The sequence below is a fragment of the Zeus faber genome (genome assembly GCF_960531495.2).
Source record: "Zeus faber genome assembly, chromosome: 14".
In the NCBI taxonomy this organism is placed as follows: domain Eukaryota; kingdom Metazoa; phylum Chordata; class Actinopteri; order Zeiformes; family Zeidae; genus Zeus; species Zeus faber.
Window position 1 is genome coordinate 17156489 of NC_137200.1, and position 19476 is coordinate 17175964.

At 35.7% G+C, this 19476-nt stretch overlaps 4 protein-coding genes across 4 annotated transcripts; all 4 read left to right on the plus strand.

Moving 5' to 3' along the window:
- Positions 1–1460: 1460 nt before the first annotated feature.
- Positions 1461–2378, plus strand: LOC307239882 (olfactory receptor 52K1-like; the record flags this gene model as incomplete). The annotated part of the gene is made up of 1 exon (XM_080013460.1): positions 1461–2378. One exon carries the CDS (start codon positions 1461–1463, stop codon positions 2376–2378), a length of 918 nt encoding a protein of 305 aa, XP_079869586.1.
- Positions 2379–6542: 4164 nt separating this feature from the next.
- Positions 6543–7460, plus strand: LOC307239883 (olfactory receptor 52D1-like; the record flags this gene model as incomplete). The annotated part of the gene is made up of 1 exon (XM_080013461.1): positions 6543–7460. One exon carries the CDS (start codon positions 6543–6545, stop codon positions 7458–7460), a length of 918 nt encoding a protein of 305 aa, XP_079869587.1.
- Positions 7461–11667: 4207 nt separating this feature from the next.
- Positions 11668–12585, plus strand: LOC307239884 (olfactory receptor 7C1-like; the record flags this gene model as incomplete). Its single annotated transcript, XM_080013462.1, has 1 exon — positions 11668–12585. The coding sequence occupies one exon, from the start codon at positions 11668–11670 to the stop codon at positions 12583–12585; it is 918 nt and encodes a 305-aa protein (XP_079869588.1).
- Positions 12586–16744: 4159 nt separating this feature from the next.
- Positions 16745–17662, plus strand: LOC307239885 (olfactory receptor 52D1-like; the record flags this gene model as incomplete). The annotated part of the gene is made up of 1 exon (XM_080013463.1): positions 16745–17662. The coding sequence occupies one exon, from the start codon at positions 16745–16747 to the stop codon at positions 17660–17662; it is 918 nt and encodes a 305-aa protein (XP_079869589.1).
- Between the last annotated feature and the right edge of the window lie 1814 nt (positions 17663–19476).

Here is a 19476-nt window from a genome sequence, read left to right on the forward strand (position 1 = left end):
CAGGTCTCATGGCTGGATTAATTGTTCATTAAACTGTTGGCGTGAGGGAAGAAGCTTCCTGTGTCCTGTCCTGTGTCTTTAATGGCATAGTGACAAGCAATACACAATGATGTTTAGAGCGCAGCACACCAAATCCTACGTGAAAAACACATTTGTCACTTCCCCTCTCTATCAAACCCAACATTTTTTTTTTTGGTTTTGATTAAAGATTTATATTTAAGTTTAATATATAGCATTTATATTTATATTTAATATATATTTTCATGATTTATATTTATATTTATCATTGTTCATTGATCTTTGACCTAAGGTGGTCTGGTACCACGTACACTTATGAGCCACCCTATGCTCGAACATGGTGTTCGTTATGGCAAATCCATGACTAGCATTGAAGTCCAATGACCAAGCACCACTCGGATTCAGATCAGGCAGGCCGTTCCTCCCAATCACCCCCTTCCAGGTTTCTCCATCATTGCCCATGTGAGCGTTGAAGTCTCCCAGTAGAACTATAGAGTCCCAAGGTGGAGCCCCTTCCAGGATGCCACCCATGGACTCCAAGAAGGCCGAATACTCTGAAATGGTGTTCGGTGCGTAATCACAAACAACAGTCAGAGCTTTCCCCCTTGCAACTTGTAGTAGCATAGAGGCGACCCTCTCGTTCACTGGGGAGAACTCCAACACAGCGGCACTCAGCTGGGGGCTCATGAGTATCCCCACAGCCGCCCCCGGCACAATTTCAAACCCCAAATGAAAATTTGAAACACCAAATTAACTTCTCTTGTTGTTGACTCATTCATTTGAGACACACCTTCAGGCCCTTTCCCAAGATGATAAAATCACAGATATAAATGACAGACAAAGGAAGAAAGTATTGATCTAAAGTGAATCAAAGTAGGTTGGACCCTGTGAAGATTGGAAGAAAGAAAGGTGTCTAAATCAAAATACTAACAATATAATTTGACCAAAATATTTTTTACTGTCACTTAAATTGTTAGAATATATCCTAAACAGTTTGTTAACATCTGCCATAATGAAAACAGACATTGTTTTGAATATTTTTATTTTTTATTAATTTATAATTTGAATGAATGTGTTAATCCTTTTAGTTGAAGTGAATATCACCAAGCTGCTGATATTAACACAAGTCAATTTCTTCTCTATTCTTGCAGTTAGAAAACAACGTCGACTGTCAATTTTGGGAATTCATGGAAATTTTAAATGCAAATATAGATCTGACAGCATCAGGTGCAATTGGAACAAATGTGGGAAGTTTACATAGATAACAATATCATATTTATAGCAAAAAACCACAAAGGAAAATAGTCATCTTTAAGTTTTCATTAATTTTGAGACTTGAAGAAGCTATGTCTTCCTATTTGAAACTACTGACGTAACTGTTAGGATTGTTGAAACTTATTTACTGCGGATTTTTCTTTTGTCATTGTTTCTCCCTCTATCAGATGGAAAACTACTCACGCAACAGCCTCGTAATCCAGTTGGAAGGGATAAAAGTCGCAGAAACGTCAAAGTACCCCGTCTTCCTCATCTTGCTCATTGCCTACATTTTTATCATGATTACCAATTTGGGAATTGTAGTTGTGATATGCATGGAGAGAACTCTGCACCAGCCGATGTATTTACTCTTCTGCAACCTGCCGATCAACGATCTTCTGGGAAACACTCTCTTGGTGCCTCGGGTGCTGGCGGGTATCTTAGTGCCTCCGGCTGAACGCCTTATTCACTTCTATGAATGTGTGGTGCAAGCTTTTACCTTATCCATGTTTGGTACCAATGCACACACCATTCTCATGATCATGGCTTTTGACAGGTACATTGCTATCTGTAACCCTCTCCACTACACAACCATCTTGAGTAACAAAATGGTGATCAAGCTGACAGCTTCTTCCTGGGCAGTAGCTTTTGTTTTGGTGGGTATTTTAATAGGACTTACCGTACGGCTAAATAGATGTAGGACTCTGGTCTCAAATCCTTATTGTGAAAATGCTTCATTGTTTAAGCTCTCCTGTGAGAGTGTTTTCATTAATAATGTCTACGGTCTCACGTTTACTGTGGTCCTGTTAACATCATCGATAAGTTGTATTGTCCTCACCTATGTTAAAATCACTATCGTGTGTTTGACTAGTAAGAACAAGTCCTTAAACAGTAAAGCCCTGAAGACCTGCAGCACACATCTCTGTCTGTATCTGATTGTTACTGTCAGTGGATTGGCTCTCATTGCCCTCCATCGTTTCCCTGAAGTCTCAGAATATCGTAAAATAGCTGCATTTGTTTTTTACATTATTCCCAGCAGCCTTAATCCAATCATTTATGGAATGCAGTGCAAGGAGATTCGCAAGTACCTTACCCGCTCACCTTAATTAGAAAATAAATGAAAATCCATTCATTTTAATGGACTTCCTTAATCTGATTTAAGAAATGGCCTATTATTGTTCTAGCAAGACATCCTTCTCACAATACAAGTTATGTCCTTAACTTAGGGGAGACGCCAAGATCTTTGTAATGGGTGTGCTTAGGGGATGCTTTCAGGTCACACCACAGCTCTATACTTGCTTGTTTTAAGAATTAACAGTCTTCAATACATTTAAAACTTGAAACAATTGTCAGACAGTATATTTTTTGTTTCAAAGTAATAAATGAAAATATAAAAATTGTAAGGAAATCATTGGGGATGCTGGGACTGGGCTATACTGGAGCACTGATAAAATTTTAGTCAGTGTCGCCACTGCCTTTACTTGATATACTTGCTTGTTAACACACATATTTCCCCCCAGTTTGGTTAATACAGTAAAGTGCTATCTTATTAACAGGGGATCCACTTTGAAAAATCTCTATAATATTTTCATAAAATGGATGTGCATGATGTGTAACATATCCGGAACATCATGTGAAAGACTGTGTGTTTATGTGAACCACAAAAAAGACATACATTTTATGGCAATGGCATTGTTTATCAATGTAAAAGTCATTGGCTTTAGATTTGTTCAGAGTTTACATGTATTAGCACATTTCACACACTACATGTTATTCAAAGTGCTTTATATTAAAATAAGGCCATCAGGTAGTGATAACAAAAAGCGAAGCAAGAAAGCAAAATGCATTTACAAAGTAGGAAAATATAAATATTAAAGAATGAAATACATTTAAAAGCATCATCACAAATACGACTGCTTAAAGAAAAACTTGCACAAAGCATTTCCCCGGATCATACACAATGACCTTCAACTATGGTTACCAGTCATCACACATAATGACACAAATGACTTCCATAGGAGGAAATAAACTTTCACCATATGTTTCTTACGTTGTTTGCCAAAAATCACATGCTCTCTTTTGCTCACCATCCCTTACCTCTACACTTAAACTATTCTTATCTTCAAGACTTTGTAAAATATAAAAATTATAAAAGTCTATTAAGAAAAAATCCACCTCAGGAAAATCAACCTGAAGAGGTTGTAGAAGGCGTCTTTGGACTTTCTGAAATGCTGAAAGAAATCAACAAATTTGGCAGAGATTTTGCATCAAACTTTGGAGCTTGAAGGAAAGAAATAAGGAAATAAACAAATCAAGAGAATGCAAAGGAGAACTGAAATAAGGATTTTTTTTATTGCAATGAAGCAATAAACAAGTTCAGGGATGACCTCTTCAAAGAAGATTGGAAAGAGATAGAAGAAGTAAATGCTGCATATGAGACATTTCTAAACGGCTACTTATCATTGTGTGATAAACACTGTCCAACAATACCATGTGAACATAAAACTAGCTGTAATAAAAAGCTTTGGATAATAACAAAGGCTTTATAAAATTGAGAACAAAGACTGCTGAAAAGCAATACAAGGTTTTATAAAAACAAGTTGACAATTATAATGAGAGCAGTCAAGATAGAATATTATAATAACATATTAAAATATAATAAAAAATTATATAAAAGGTACTTGGAAAATTCTAAACAATGTAATAAGGAGTAAACCTGTGTCCACAGTTGTGTAAGTAATGAAAATATAAAGGTTATAAAAAACGTGAATGAAGTGGTAAATTAACTTGATTCCTTTTTTGTAAATGTTGGGTCTAATCTTGCATATTCTACTAAAAAATCATATTAATGGGAAAGTAGAGCGTGGCTGGAAAGTAAAGTGTGAAGTCTGTTTCTTGGAGAGGAGAGTGAAACTCAAATAAGATCCACTGTAGCAAAATTCAGAAATAAGACATCAATTGATCGTGATGAGATCGTCTATTGCGAAAATGGCTGTCTGTAGATTCTACACTACTACTCTAAGCTATATTTTCAATCGTTCTTTTCATACAGCTATTTCTTCCAGACAGAATGAACAGAGCAAAGGTTTTTCCACTTTTTAAAATGGGAGATTACAGACCACTACTACAGACTCGCTTAACACATCATTGTATGACACTCTTTGACTGTTGTCAATAATGGATGCCACCCTTTGACTGGCACTATTAATGTATGACACTCTTTGACTGCTGTTATTACTGCAATACTTTATGCTACTGCTGCATGCTACTTATATTAGTGATGCCACAATACTGTAACTTGTACTTACCAGTACAACTTGTACAAACTGCCACTTGCCCATATTCGACTCACTAGTAAGCAAAATGCCACTTCACGTTAACTTGTGTAGCTATATGTGCACGCATGTGTTATTACTTACAGTATCTAATTTAAATGTGTATCTTTTTCTTGACTTCACTGCTTGTTGCTGCTGTAACACCTGCTTTTCCCTCCAAGGATTAATAAACTGTTATCTTTTCATTTAAGTCTCAAAAGTTGAGCTTGTTGTCTAAAATAGGAAATGAGCACAATGAATTATGTGTCAAACATGTGTTTAACTGCTATTTGTGTGCTTGAGCTGTCTAAATCCACCTGTCCTTGCTTCACTTGCTTTTTGCACTACCCGATTGGTTACGCTTACACGTATCCTGAGATAATATGTTGTGGAAATTCTTAAGGTTGAAACAATAAACTTTAAGGAATTGTTAGAACCCACAAACATTGGAACATCAAACAGATTCTTCTTTATTGAGCTCGGAGAAACTGACTGACACACCTGGGACCATGCCAGAGGAGTTGTAGCTTTCCTTTGTCCACAGTGACATTTTATAGAATTCAGGACTCATGCCTGTGAATGGAGTCCTGCAGTTTCATTTATTCAGCAAAGCATCATATGATGTGCATACTGTTTGGAGAGCGGGTTGTTACCCGAGACAGAACACGTGACTTTTGGGATTAAAATAACATTTTGGGACAGTGCCTCTCATCCGGTCGACCTCTGCCCCAGAAATCACATTGCTGGACCACTCAAGAAAGGCACAATGTAAATCAATGCAAGAAGTCAATAGGTCACATTCTTGGCACATTTATACAAGCAGACAAGGTATCTTTATAAGATTCAGTTATACAGTGGTAATGAATAATTTTCACACTTTGTTCAACTTGCTTTTTGTGCTGTCCCTCTTACACACAATTCAAATTGTCTGTTGTTGTATTTCTTTCTGAGAAATTAACTCCATATTTACAATAGATGGCATATTGGACCAGACCAGGCTGCTCTACAAAGTTTGTTACATTTTTGTTCATGGGAGGCCAGTATTTTTCAGAAGACGAAGAAAAGAAAAAGGGCAAAAATAATAGGCTACAACGCATATAGGCCCGGCTGCCTAATGAGTAAAAACAAGAGGCCTGTCAACCTCCCTCAAAGATCAAGTGAACTTTAATTTAGAAGTTGTACAGTAATACAGTAATATTTTTATTTTTATTTATTTTTTTTTAGCCGAGGCACAATTTCAAACCCCAAATGAAAATTTGAAACACCAAATGAACCTCTCTTGTTGTTGACTCATACGTTTGAGACACACCTTCAGGCCCTTTCCCAAGATGATAAAATCACAGATATAAAAGTGAGACAAAGGAGGAAAGTATTGATCTAAAGTGAATCAAAGTAGGTTGGACCCTGTGAAGACTGGAAGAAAACAAGGTGTCTAAATTAAAATACTAATAATATAATTTTAAACAAAATACTTTTTACTGTCAGTAAAATTGTTAGAATACCCTCAATAAGTTGGTGAACATTTGACATAATGAAAACAGATATTGATTCGAATACTTTTATATTTTTTTAATTTAAAATTGTAATGAATGTGTTAATCCTTTTAGTTGAAGTGAATATCACCAAGTTGCTGATTTTAAGTCAATTTCTTCTCTATTCTTGCAGTTAGAAAACAACATCGACTGTCAATTTTGGGATTTCATGGCATTTTAATATGCAAATATAGATCTGAAAGCATCAGGTGCATTTGTAACAAATGTGGGAAGTTTACATAGATAACAATATCATATTTATAGCAAAATACCACAAAGGAAAATAGTCATCTTTAAGTTTTCATTTTTTTCGAGACTTGAAGGAGCTATGTCTTGCTATTTGAAACTAGTGATGTAATTGTTAGGATTGTTGAGACTTATTTACTGCTGATTTTACTCTTGTCATTGTTTCCCCCTCTATCAGATGGAAAACTACTCACGCAACAGCCTCACACTCCAATTGGAAGGGTTTAAAGTCACAGAAACTTCAAAGTACCCCATCTTCTTCCTCTTGCTCATTGCCTACATTTTTATCATGATTACCAATTTGGGAATTGTAGTTGTGATATGCATGGAGAGAACTCTGCACCAGCCGATGTATTTACTCTTCTGCAACCTGCCGATCAACGATCTTCTTGGAAACACTCTCTTGGTGCCTCGGGTGCTGGCGGGTATCTTAGTGCCTCCTTCTGAACGCCTTATTCACTACTATGAATGTGTGGTGCAAGCTTTTACCTTATCCATGTTTGGTACCAATGGACACACCATTCTCATGATCATGGCTTTTGACAGGTACATTGCTATCTGTAACCCTCTCCACTACACAACCATTATGAGTAACAAAATGGTGATCAAGCTGACAGCTTATTCCTGGGCAGTAGCTTTTGTTTTGGTGGGTATTTTAATAGGACTTACCGTACGGCTAAATAGATGTAGGACTCTGATCACAAATCCTTATTGTTCCAATGCTTCGTTGTTTAAGCTCTCCTGTGAGAGTGTTTTCATTAATAATGTCTACGGCCTTACGTTTACTGTGGTCCTGTTAACAACATCGATAATTTGTATTGTCCTCACCTATGTTAAAATAGCATTTGTGTGTTTGACTAGTAAGAACAAGTCCTTAAACAGTAAAGCCCTGAAGACCTGCAGCACACATCTCTGTCTGTATCTGATTGTTACTGTCAGTGGATTGGCTCTCATTGCCATGTATCGTTTCCCTGAGTTCTCAGAATATCGTAAAATAGCTGCATTTGTTTTTTACATCATTCCCAGCAGCCTTAATCCAATCATTTATGGAATGCAGTGCAAGGAGATTCGCAAGTACCTTACCCGCTCACCTTAATTAGAAAATAAATGAAAATCCATTCATTTTAATGGACTTCCTTAATCTGATTTAAGAAATTGCCTATTATTGTTCTAGCAAGACATCCTTCTCACAATACAAGTTATGTCCTTTACTTAGGGCAGACGCCAACATCTTTGTAATGGGTGCGCTTAGGGGATGCTTTCAGGTCACACCACTGCTCTATACTTGCTTGTTTTAAGAATTAACAGTCTTCAATACATTTAAAACTTGAAACATTTGTCAGACAGTATATTTTTTGTTTCAAAGTAATAAATGAAAATATAAAAATTGTAAGGAAATCATTGGGGATGCTGGGACAGGGCTATACTGGAGCACTGATAAAATTTTAGTCAGTGTCGCCACTGCCTTTACTTGATATACTTTCTTGTTAACACACATATTTCCCCCCAGTTTGTTTAATACAGTAAAGTGCTATCTTATTAACAGGGGATCCACTTTGAAAAATCTCTATAATATTTTCATAAAATGGATGTGCATGATGTGTAACATATCCGGAACATCATGTGAAAGACTGTGTTTATGTGAACCACAAAAAAGACATACATTTTCTGGCAATGGCATTGTTTATAAATGTAAAGGTCATTGGCTTTAGATTTGTTCAGAGTTTACATGTATTAGCACCTTTCACACACTACATGTTATTCAAAGTGCTTTATATTAAAATAAGGCCATCAGGTAGTGATAACAAAAAGCGAAGCAAGAAAGCAAAATGCATTTACAAAGTAGAAAAATATAAATATTAAAGAATGAAATACATTTAAAAGCATCATCACAAATACGACTGCTTAAAGAAAAACTTGCACAAAGCATTTCCCCGGATCATACACAATGCCCTTCAACTATGGTTACCAGTCATCACACATAATGACACAAATGACTTCCATAGGAGGAAATAAAACTTTCACCATATGTTTCTTACCCTGTTTGCCAAAAATCACATGCTCTCTTTTGCTCACCATCCCTTACCTCTACACTTAAACTATTCTTATCTTCAAGACTTTGTAAAATATAAAAATTATAAAAGTCTATTAAGAAAAAATCCACCTCAGGAAAATCAACCTGAAGAGGTTGTAGAAGGCGTCTTTGGACTTTCTGAAATGCTGAAAGAAATCAACAAATTTGGCAGAGATTTTGCATCAAACTTTGGAGCTTGAAGGAAAGAAATAAGGAAATAAACAAATCAAGAGAATGCAAAGGAGAACTGAAATAAGGATTTTTTTTATTGCAATGAAGCAATAAACAAGTTCAGGGATGACCTCTTCAAAGAAGATTGGAAAGAGATAGAAGAAGTAAATGCTGCATATGAGACATTTCTAAACGGCTACTTATCATTGTGTGATAAACACTGTCCAACAATACCATGTGAACATAAAACTAGCTGTAATAAAAAGCTTTGGATAATAACAAAGGGCTTACAAAATGCACGCAAAAAGAAAATCTAACCTGACCAAGACTGTAAAACAATTGAGAACAAAGACAGCTGAAAAGCAATACAAGGTTTTATAAAAACAAGTTGACAATTATAATGAGAGCAGTCAAGATAGAATATTATAATAACATATTAAAATATAATAAAAAATTATATAAAAGGTACTTGGAAAATTCTAAACAATGTAATAAGGAGTAAACCTGTGTCCACAGTTGTGTAAGTAATGAAAATATAAAGGTTATAAAAAACGTGAATGAAGTGGTAAATTAACTTAATTCCTATTTTGTAAATGTTGGGTCTAATCTTGCATATTCTACTAAAAAATCATATTAATGGGAAAGTAGAGCGTGGCTGGAAAGTAAAGTGTGAAGTCTGTTTCTTGGAGAGGAGAGTGAAACTCAAATAAGATCCACTGTAGCAAAATTCAGAAATAAGACATCAATTGATCGTGATGAGATCGTCAATTGCGAAAATGGCTGTCTGTAGATTCTACACTACTACTCGAAGCTATATTTTCAATCGTTCTTTTCATACAGGTATTTCTTCCAGACAGAATGAACAGAGCAAAGGTTTTTCCACTTTTTAAAATGGGAGATTACAGACCACTACTACAGACTCGCTTAACACATCATTGTATGACACTCTTTGACTGTTGTCAATAATGGATGCCACCCTTTGACTGGCACTATTAATGTATGACACTCTTTGACTGCTGTTATTACTGCAATACTTTATGCTACTGCTGCATGCTACTTATATTAGTGATGCCACAATACTGTAACTTGTACTTACCAGTACAACTTGTACAAACTGCCACTTGCCCATATTCAACTCACTAGTAAGCAAAATGCTACTTCACGTTAACTTGTGTAGCTATATGTGCACGCATGTGTTATTACTTACAGTATCTAATTTAAATGTGTATCTTTTTCTAGACTTCACTGCTTTTTGCTGCTGTAACACCTGCTTTTCCCTCCAAGGATTAATAAACTGTTATCTTTTCATTTAAGTCTCAAAAGTTGAGCTTGTTGTCTAAAATAGGAAATGAGCACAATGAATTATGTGTCAAACATGTGTTTAACTGCTAATTGTGTGCTTGAGCTGTCTAAATCCACCTGTCCTTGCTTCACTTGCTTTTTGCACTACCCGATTGGTTACGCTTACACGTATCCTGAGATAATATGTTGTGGAAATTCTTAAGGTTGAAACAATAAACTTTAAGGAATTGTTAGAACCCACAAACATTGGAACATCAAACAGATTCTTCTTTATTGAGCTCGGAGAAACTGACTGACACACCTGGGACCATGCCAGAGGAGTTGTAGCTTTCCTTTGTCCACAGTGACTTTTTATAGAATTCAGGACTCATGCCTGTGAATGGAGTCCTGCAGTTTCATTTATTCAGCAAAGCATCATATGATGTGCATACTGTTTGGAGAGCGGGTTGTTACCCGAGACAGAACACGTGACTTTTGGGATTAAAATAACATTTTGGGACAGTGCCTCTCATCCGGTCGACCTCTGCCCCAGAAATCACATTGCTGGACCACTCAAGAAAGGCACAATGTAAATCAATGCAAGAAGTCAATAGGTAACATTCTTGGCACATTTATACAAGCAGACAAGGTATCATTATAAGATTCAGTTATACAGTGGTAATGAATAATTTTCACACTTTGTTCAACTTGCTTTTTGTGCTGTCCCTCTTACACACAATTCAAATTGTCTGTTGTTGTCTTTCTTTCTGAGAAATTAACTCCATATTTACAATAGATGGCATATTGGCCCAGACCAGGCTGCTCTACAAAGTTTGGTACATTTTTGTTCATGGGAGGCCAGTATTTTTCAGAAGACGAAGAAAAGAAAAAGGGCAAAAATAATAGGCTACAACGCATATAGGCCCGGCTGCCTAATGAGTAAAAACAAGAGGCCTGTCAACCTCCCTCAAAGATCAAGTGAACTTTAATTTAGAAGTTGTACAGTAGTACAGTAATATTTTTATTTTTATTTATTTTTTTTTAGCCGAGGCACAATTTCAAACCCCAAATGAAAATTTGAAACACCAAATGAACCTCTCTTGTTGTTGACTCATACGTTTAAGACACACCTTCAGGCCCTTTCCCAAGATGATAAAATCACAGATATAAAAGTGAGACAAAGGAGGAAAGTATTGATCTAAAGTGAATCAAAGTAGGTTGGACCCTGTGAAGACTGGAAGAAAACAAGGTGTCTAAATTAAAATACTACTAATATAATTTTAAACAAAATACTTTTTACTGTCAGTAAAATTGTTAGAATACTCTCAATAAGTTGGTGAACATTTGACATAATGAAAACAGATATTGATTCGAATACTTTTATATTTTTTTAATTTAAAATTGTAATGAATGTGTTAATCCTTTTAGTTGAAGTGAATATCACCAAGTTGCTGATTTTAAGTCAATTTCTTCTCTATTCTTGCAGTTAGAAAACAACATCGACTGTCAATTTTGGGAATTCATGGCATTTTAATATGCAAATATAGATCTGAAAGCATCAGGTGCATTTGTAACAAATGTGGGAAGTTTACATAGATAACAATATCATATTTTTAGCAAAATACCACAAAGGAAAATAGTCATCTTTAAGTTTTCATTTTTTTCGAGACTTGAAGGAGCTATGTCTTGCTATTTGAAACTACTGATGTAATTGTTAGGATTGTTGAGACTTATTTACTGCTGATTTTACTCTTGTCATTGTTTCCCCCTCTATCAGATGGAAAACTACTCACGCAACAGCCTCACACTCCAATTGGAAGGGTTTAAAGTCACAAAAACTTCAAAGTACCCCATCTTCTTCCTCTTGCTCATAGCTTACATTTTTATCATGATTACCAATTTGGGAATTGTAGTTGTGATATGCATGGAGAGAACTCTGCACCAGCCGATGTATTTACTCTTCTGCAACCTGCCGATCAACGATCTTCTTGGAAACACTCTCTTGGTGCCTCGGGTGCTGGCGGGTATCTTAGTGCCTCCGTCTGAACGCCTTATTCACTACTATGAATGTGTGGTGCAAGCTTTTACCTTATCCATGTTTGGTACCAATGGACACACCATTCTCATGATCATGGCTTTTGACAGGTACATTGCTATCTGTAACCCTCTCCACTACACAACCATCATGAGTAACAAAATGGTGATCAAGCTGACAGCTTATTCCTGGGCAGTAGCTTTTGTTTTGGTGGGTATTTTAATAGGACTTACCGTACGGCTAAATAGATGTAGGACTCTGATCACAAATCCTTATTGTGACAATGCTTCGTTGTTTAAGCTCTCCTGTGAGAGTGTTTTCATTAATAATGTCTACGGCCTTACGTTTACTGTGGTCCTGTTAACAACATCGATAATTTGTATTGTCCTCACCTATGTTAAAATAGCATTTGTGTGTTTGACTAGTAAGAACAAGTCCTTAAACAGTAAAGCCCTGAAGACCTGCAGCACACATCTCTGTCTGTATCTGATTGTTACTGTCAGTGGATTGGCTCTCATTGCCCTCCATCGTTTCCCTGAGTTCTCAGAATATCGTAAAATAGCTGCATTTGTTTTTTACATCATTCCCAGCAGCCTTAATCCAATCATTTATGGAATGCAGTGCAAGGAGATTCGCAAGTACCTTACCCGCTCACGTTAATTAGAAAATAAATGAAAATCCATTCATTTTAATGGACTTCCTTAATCTGATTTAAGAAATTGCCTATTATTGTTCTAGCAAGACATCCTTCTCACAATACAAGTTATGTCCTTTACTTAGGGCAGACGCCAACATCTTTGTAATGGGTGCGCTTAGGGGATGCTTTCAGGTCACACCACTGCTCTATACTTGCTTGTTTTAAGAATGAACAGTCTTCAATACATTTAAAACTTGAAACATTTGTCAGACAGTATATTTTTTGTTTCAAAGTAATAAATGAAAATATAAAAATTGTAAGGAAATCATTGGGGATGCTGGGACAGGGCTATACTGGAGCACTGATAAAATTTTAGTCAGTGTCGCCACTGCCTTTACTTGATATACTTTCTTGTTAACACACATATTTCCCCCCAGTTTGTTTAATACAGTAAAGTGCTATCTTATTAACAGGGGATCCACTTTGAAAAATCTCTATAATATTTTCATAAAATGGATGTGCATGATGTGTAACATATCCGGAACATCATGTGAAAGACTGTGTTTATGTGAACCACAAAAAAGACATACATTTTCTGGCAATGGCATTGTTTATAAATGTAAAGGTCATTGGCTTTAGATTTGTTCAGAGTTTACATGTATTAGCACCTTTCACACACTACATGTTATTCAAAGTGCTTTATATTAAAATAAGGCCATCAGGTAGTGATAACAAAAAGCGAAGCAAGAAAGCAAAATGCATTTACAAAGTAGAAAAATATAAATATTAAAGAATGAAATACATTTAAAAGCATCATCACAAATACGACTGCTTAAAGAAAAACTTGCACAAAGCATTTCCCCGGATCATACACAATGCCCTTCAACTATGGTTACCAGTCATCACACATAATGACACAAATGAATTCCATAGGAGGAAATAAAACTTTCACCATATGTTTCTTACCCTGTTTGCCAAAAATCACATGCTCTCTTTTGCTCACCATCCCTTACCTCTACACTTAAACTATTCTTATCTTCAAGACTTTGTAAAATATAAAAATTATAAAAGTCTATTAAGAAAAAATCCACCTCAGGAAAATCAACCTGAAGAGGTTGTAGAAGGCGTCTTTGGACTTTCTGAAATGCTGAAAGAAATCAACAAATTTGGCAGAGATTTTGCATCAAACTTTGGAGCTTGAAGGAAAGAAATAAGGAAATAAACAAATCAAGAGAATGCAAAGGAGAACTGAAATAAGGATTTTTTTTATTGCAATGAAGCAATAAACAAGTTCAGGGATGACCTCTTCAAAGAAGATTGGAAAGAGATAGAAGAAGTAAATGCTGCATATGAGACATTTCTAAACGGCTACTTATCATTGTGTGATAAACACTGTCCAACAATACCATGTGAACATAAAACTAGCTGTAATAAAAAGCTTTGGATAATAACAAAGGCTTTATAAAATTGAGAACAAAGACTGCTGAAAAGCAATACAAGGTTTTATAAAAACAAGTTGACAATTATAATGAGAGCAGTCAAGATAGAATATTATAATAACATATTAAAATATAATAAAAAATTATATAAAAGGTACTTGGAAAATTCTAAACAATGTAATAAGGAGTAAACCTGTGTCCACAGTTGTGTAAGTAATGAAAATATAAAGGTTATAAAAAACGTGAATGAAGTGGTAAATTTAACTTGATTCCTTTTTTGTAAATGTTGGGTCTAATCTTGCATATTCTACTAAAAAATCATATTAATGGGAAAGTAGAGCGTGGCTGGAAAGTAAAGTGTGAAGTCTGTTTCTTGGAGAGGAGAGTGAAACTCACATAAGATCCACTGTAGCAAAATTCAAAAATAAGACATCAATTGATTGTGATGAGATCGTCTATTGCGAAAATGGCTGTCTGTAGATTCTACACTACTACTCTAAGCTATATTTTCAATCGTTCTTTTCATACAGGTATTTCTTCCAGACAGAATGAACAGAGCAAAGGTTATTCCACTTTTTAAAATGGGAGATTACAGACCACTACTACAGACTCGCTTAACACATCATTGTATGACACTCTTTGACTGTTGTCAATAATGGATGCCACCCTTTGACTGGCACTATTAATGTATGACACTCTTTGACTGCTGTTATTACTGCAATACTTTATGCTACTGCTGCATGCTACTTATATTAGTGATGCCACAATACTGTAACTTGTACTTACCAGTACAACTTGTACAAACTGCCACTTGCCCATATTCGACTCACTAGTAAGCAAAATGCTACTTCACGTTAACTTGTGTAGCTATATGTGCACGCATGTGTTATTACTTACAGTATCTAATTTAAATGTGTATCTTTTTCTTGACTTCACTGCTTTTTGCTGCTGTAACACCTGCTTTTCCCTCCAAGGATTAATAAACTGTTATCTTTTCATTTAAGTCTCAAAAGTTGAGCTTGTTGTCTAAAATAGGAAATGAGCACAATGAATTATGTGTCAAACATGTGTTTAACTGCTAATTGTGTGCTTGAGCTGTCTAAATCCACCTGTCCTTGCTTCACTTGCTTTTTGCACTACCCGATTGGTTACGCTTACACGTATCCTGAGATAATATGTTGTGGAAATTCTTAAGGTTGAAACAATAAACTTTAAGGAATTGTTAGAACCCACAAACATAGGAACATCAAACAGATTCTTCTTTATTATCTCAGAGAAACTGACTGACACATCTGGGACCATGGCATAGGAGTTGTAGCTTTCCTTTGTCCACAGTGACTTTTTATAGAATTCAGGACTCATGCCTGTGAATGGAGTCCTGCAGTTTCATTTATTCAGCAAAGCATCATATGATGTGCATACTGTTTGGAGAGCGGGTTGTTACCCGAGACAGAACACGTGACTTTTGGGATTAAAATAACATTTTGGGACAGTGCCTCTCATCCGGTCGACCTCTGCCCCAGAAATCACATTGCTGGACCACTCAAGAAAGGCACAATGTAAATCAATGCAAGAAGTCAATAGGTCACATTCTTGGCACATTTATACAAGCAGACAAGGTATCATTATAAGATTCAGTTATACAGTGGGAATGAATAATTTACACACTTTGTTCAACTTGCTTTTTGTGCTGTCCCTCTTACACACAATTCAAATTGTCTGTTGTTGTATTTCTTTCTGAGAAATTAACTCCATATTTACAATAGATGGCATATTGGACCAGACCAGGCTGCTCTACAAAGTTTGTTACATTTTTGTTCATGGGAGGCCAGTATTTTCAGAAGACAAAGAAAAGAAAAAGGGCAAAAATAATAGGCTACAACGCATATAGGCCCGGCTGCCTAATGAGTAAAAACAAGAGGCCTGTCAACCTCCCTCAAAGATCAAGTGAACTTTAATTTAGAAGTTGTACAGTAGCACAGTAATACTTTTTTTTTTTTTTTTTTTTTAGCCGAGGCACAATTTCAAACCCCAAATGAAAATTTGAAACACCAAATGAACCTCTCTTGTTGTTGACTCATACGTTTAAGACACACCTTCAGGCCCTTTCCCAAGATGATAAAATCACAGATATAAAAGTGAGACAAAGGAGGAAAGTATTGATCTAAAGTGAATCAAAGTAGGTTGGACCCTGTGAAGACTGGAAGAAAACAAGGTGTCTAAATTAAAATACTAATAATATAATTTTAAACAAAATACTTTTTACCGTCAGTAAAATTGTTAGAATACCCTCAATAAGTTGGTGAACATTTGACATAATGAAAACAGATATTGATTCGAATACTTTTATATTTTTTTAATTTAAAATTGTAATGAATGTGTTAATCCTTTTAGTTGAAGTGAATATCACCAAGTTGCTGATTTTAAGTCAATTTCTTCTCTATTCTTGCAGTTAGAAAACAACATCGACTGTCAATTTTGGGAATTCATGGCATTTTAATATGCAAATATAGATCTGAAAGCATCAGGTGCATTTGTAACAAATGTGGGAAGTTTACATAGATAACAATATCATATTTTTAGCAAAATACCACAAAGGAAAATAGTCATCTTTAAGTTTTCATTTTTTTCGAGACTTGAAGGAGCTATGTCTTGCTATTTGAAACTACTGATGTAATTGTTAGGATTGTTGAGACTTATTTACTGCTGATTTTACTCTTGTCATTGTTTCCCCCTCTATCAGATGGAAAACTACTCACGCAACAGCCTCACACTCCAATTGGAAGGGTTTAAAGTCACAGAAACTTCAAAGTACCCCATCTTCTTCCTCTTGCTCATTGCTTACATTTTTATCATGATTACCAATTTGGGAATTGTAGTTGTGATATGCATGGAGAGAACTCTGCACCAGCCGATGTATTTACTCTTCTGCAACCTGCCGATCAACGATCTTCTTGGAAACACTCTCTTGGTGCCTCGGGTGCTGGCGGGTATCTTAGTGCCTCCGTCTGAACGCCTTATTCACTACTATGAATGTGTGGTGCAAGCTTTTACCTTATCCATGTTTGGTACCAATGCACACACCATTCTCATGATCATGGCTTTTGACAGGTACATTGCTATCTGTAACCCTCTCCACTACACAACCATCATGAGTAACAAAATGGTGATCAAGCTGACAGCTTCTTCCTGGGCAGTAGCTTTTGTTTTGGTGGGTATTTTAATAGGACTTACCGTACGGCTAAATAGATGTAGGACTCTGATCACAAATCCTTATTGTTCCAATGCTTCGTTGTTTAAGCTCTCCTGTGAGAGTGTTTTCATTAATAATGTCTACGGCCTTACGTTTACTGTGGTCCTGTTAACAACATCCATAATTTGTATTGTCCTCACCTATGTTAAAATAGCATTTGTGTGTTTGACTAGTAAGAACAAGTCCTTAAACAGTAAAGCCCTGAAGACCTGCAGCACACATCTCTGTCTGTATCTGATTGTTACTGTCAGTGGATTGGCTCTCATTGCCCTCCATCGTTTCCCTGAGTTCTCAGAATATCGTAAAATAGCTGCATTTGTTTTTTACATCATTCCCAGCAGCCTTAATCCAATCATTTATGGAATGCAGTGCAAGGAGATTCGCAAGTACCTTACCCTCTCACGTTAATTAGAAAATAAATCCATTCATTTTAATGGACTTCCTCAATCTGATTTAAAACATTGCCTATTATTGTTCTAGCAAGACATCCTTCTCACAATACAGGTAATGTACTTAACTTGGGGGAGACGCCAACATCTTTGTATTGGGGGTGCTTAGGGGATGCTTTCAGGTCACACCACTGCTCTATACTTGCTTGTTTTAAGAATTAACAGTCTTCAATACATTGAAAACCTGAAATAATTGTCAGACAGTATATATTTGCTTTAAGGTAAAAAATTAAAATGTAAAATTGTAAGGAAATCCTTGGAGGTGCTGGGACAGGGCTATACTGGAGCACTGATAAGGCCCCCCCCAGTTTCGCCACTTCCTTCCACTTGATATACTTTCTTGTAAACACAAATATTTCCCCCCAGATTGGTTAATAAAGAACTATCTTACTAGGACTGGATCCACTTTGAAGAATCTCATATTGAAAGCCAAAGTATATAATATTATTTTCATAAAATGGATGTGCATGATGTGTTACATATCGGGAACATCATATGAAGATTGTGTGTACATGTGAACCACAAAAAAAGACATTGCCATTTTATGGCAATGGCATTGTTTATAAATGTAAAAGTCATTGGCTTTAGATTTGTTCAGAGTTAGATTTGATCAATCACAAATGACAACATTCCAGCACCTAACAACAGCTGCATCTTTACACAGATTGTAGTCATGAAACAACAAATGTATTGTGGAGAAGATTGCAAGGGTGACCCTGAATAAGTAATAATAATAATAATCCTAATGATAATGATAATAACAATAATAATGATAATAACCTATATTTGTACAGCACCTTTCAGACAATACATGTTATTCAAAGTGCTTTATATCAAAAGAAGGTCATCAGATAGTGATAATAAAAGCAAAGCTGGAAAGCAAAATGCATTTACAAAGTAGAAAAATAGAATAATTAAAGAATGAAATAAATCCAAAAACATTATCACAAATACGACTGTTTAAAGAAAACACTTCCACGGATCATACACAATGATCTTCAACTATGGTGACCAGTCATCACACATAATGACACAAATGACTTCCAAAGGACGAAATAAACTTTCACCATATGTTTCTTACACTGTTTGCCAAAAATCACATGCTCTCTTTTGCTCACCATCCCTTACCTCTACACTTAAACTATTCTTATCTTTAAGACTTTGTAAAAATATAAAAAATACAAAAGTCTATTGAAAAATATCCGCCTGAGGAAAATCAACGTGATTGTGGAGGTGTAGATGGCGTCTTGGGACTTTCTGAAATGCTGAAAGAAATCAACAAATTTCACATCGATTTTGCATCAAACTTTGGAGCTTGAAGGAAAGAAATAAGGAAATAAACAAATCAAGAGAATGGATAGGAAAAATGAAAAGAAGAATGGATGCAGCAGAAATTAGAATTGCGGAAAATTAAGACGCTGAAATCTGTAGGACCAAAGTACCAGGGGAAATCCACATTGAAAGAGCACACCAGATAACAGCGAAACACACTGGGCTCAACAAACATCCCTGGTCAGGAATAGTTTGCTTCCAAAAGTACAATGTGAGGCAACATATGATTGTCACATAAAGAGAAAAAGAAAATTGCAATGAAGCAATAAACAAGTTCACGGATGACCGCTTCAAAGAAGATTGGAAAGAGATAGCAGAGGTAAATGCTGCATATGAGACATTTCTAAATGGCTACTTATCATTGTATGATAAACACTGTCCAACAATACCATGCCAACATAAAACTAGTTGTAATAAAAATCATTGGATAACAAAGGGCTT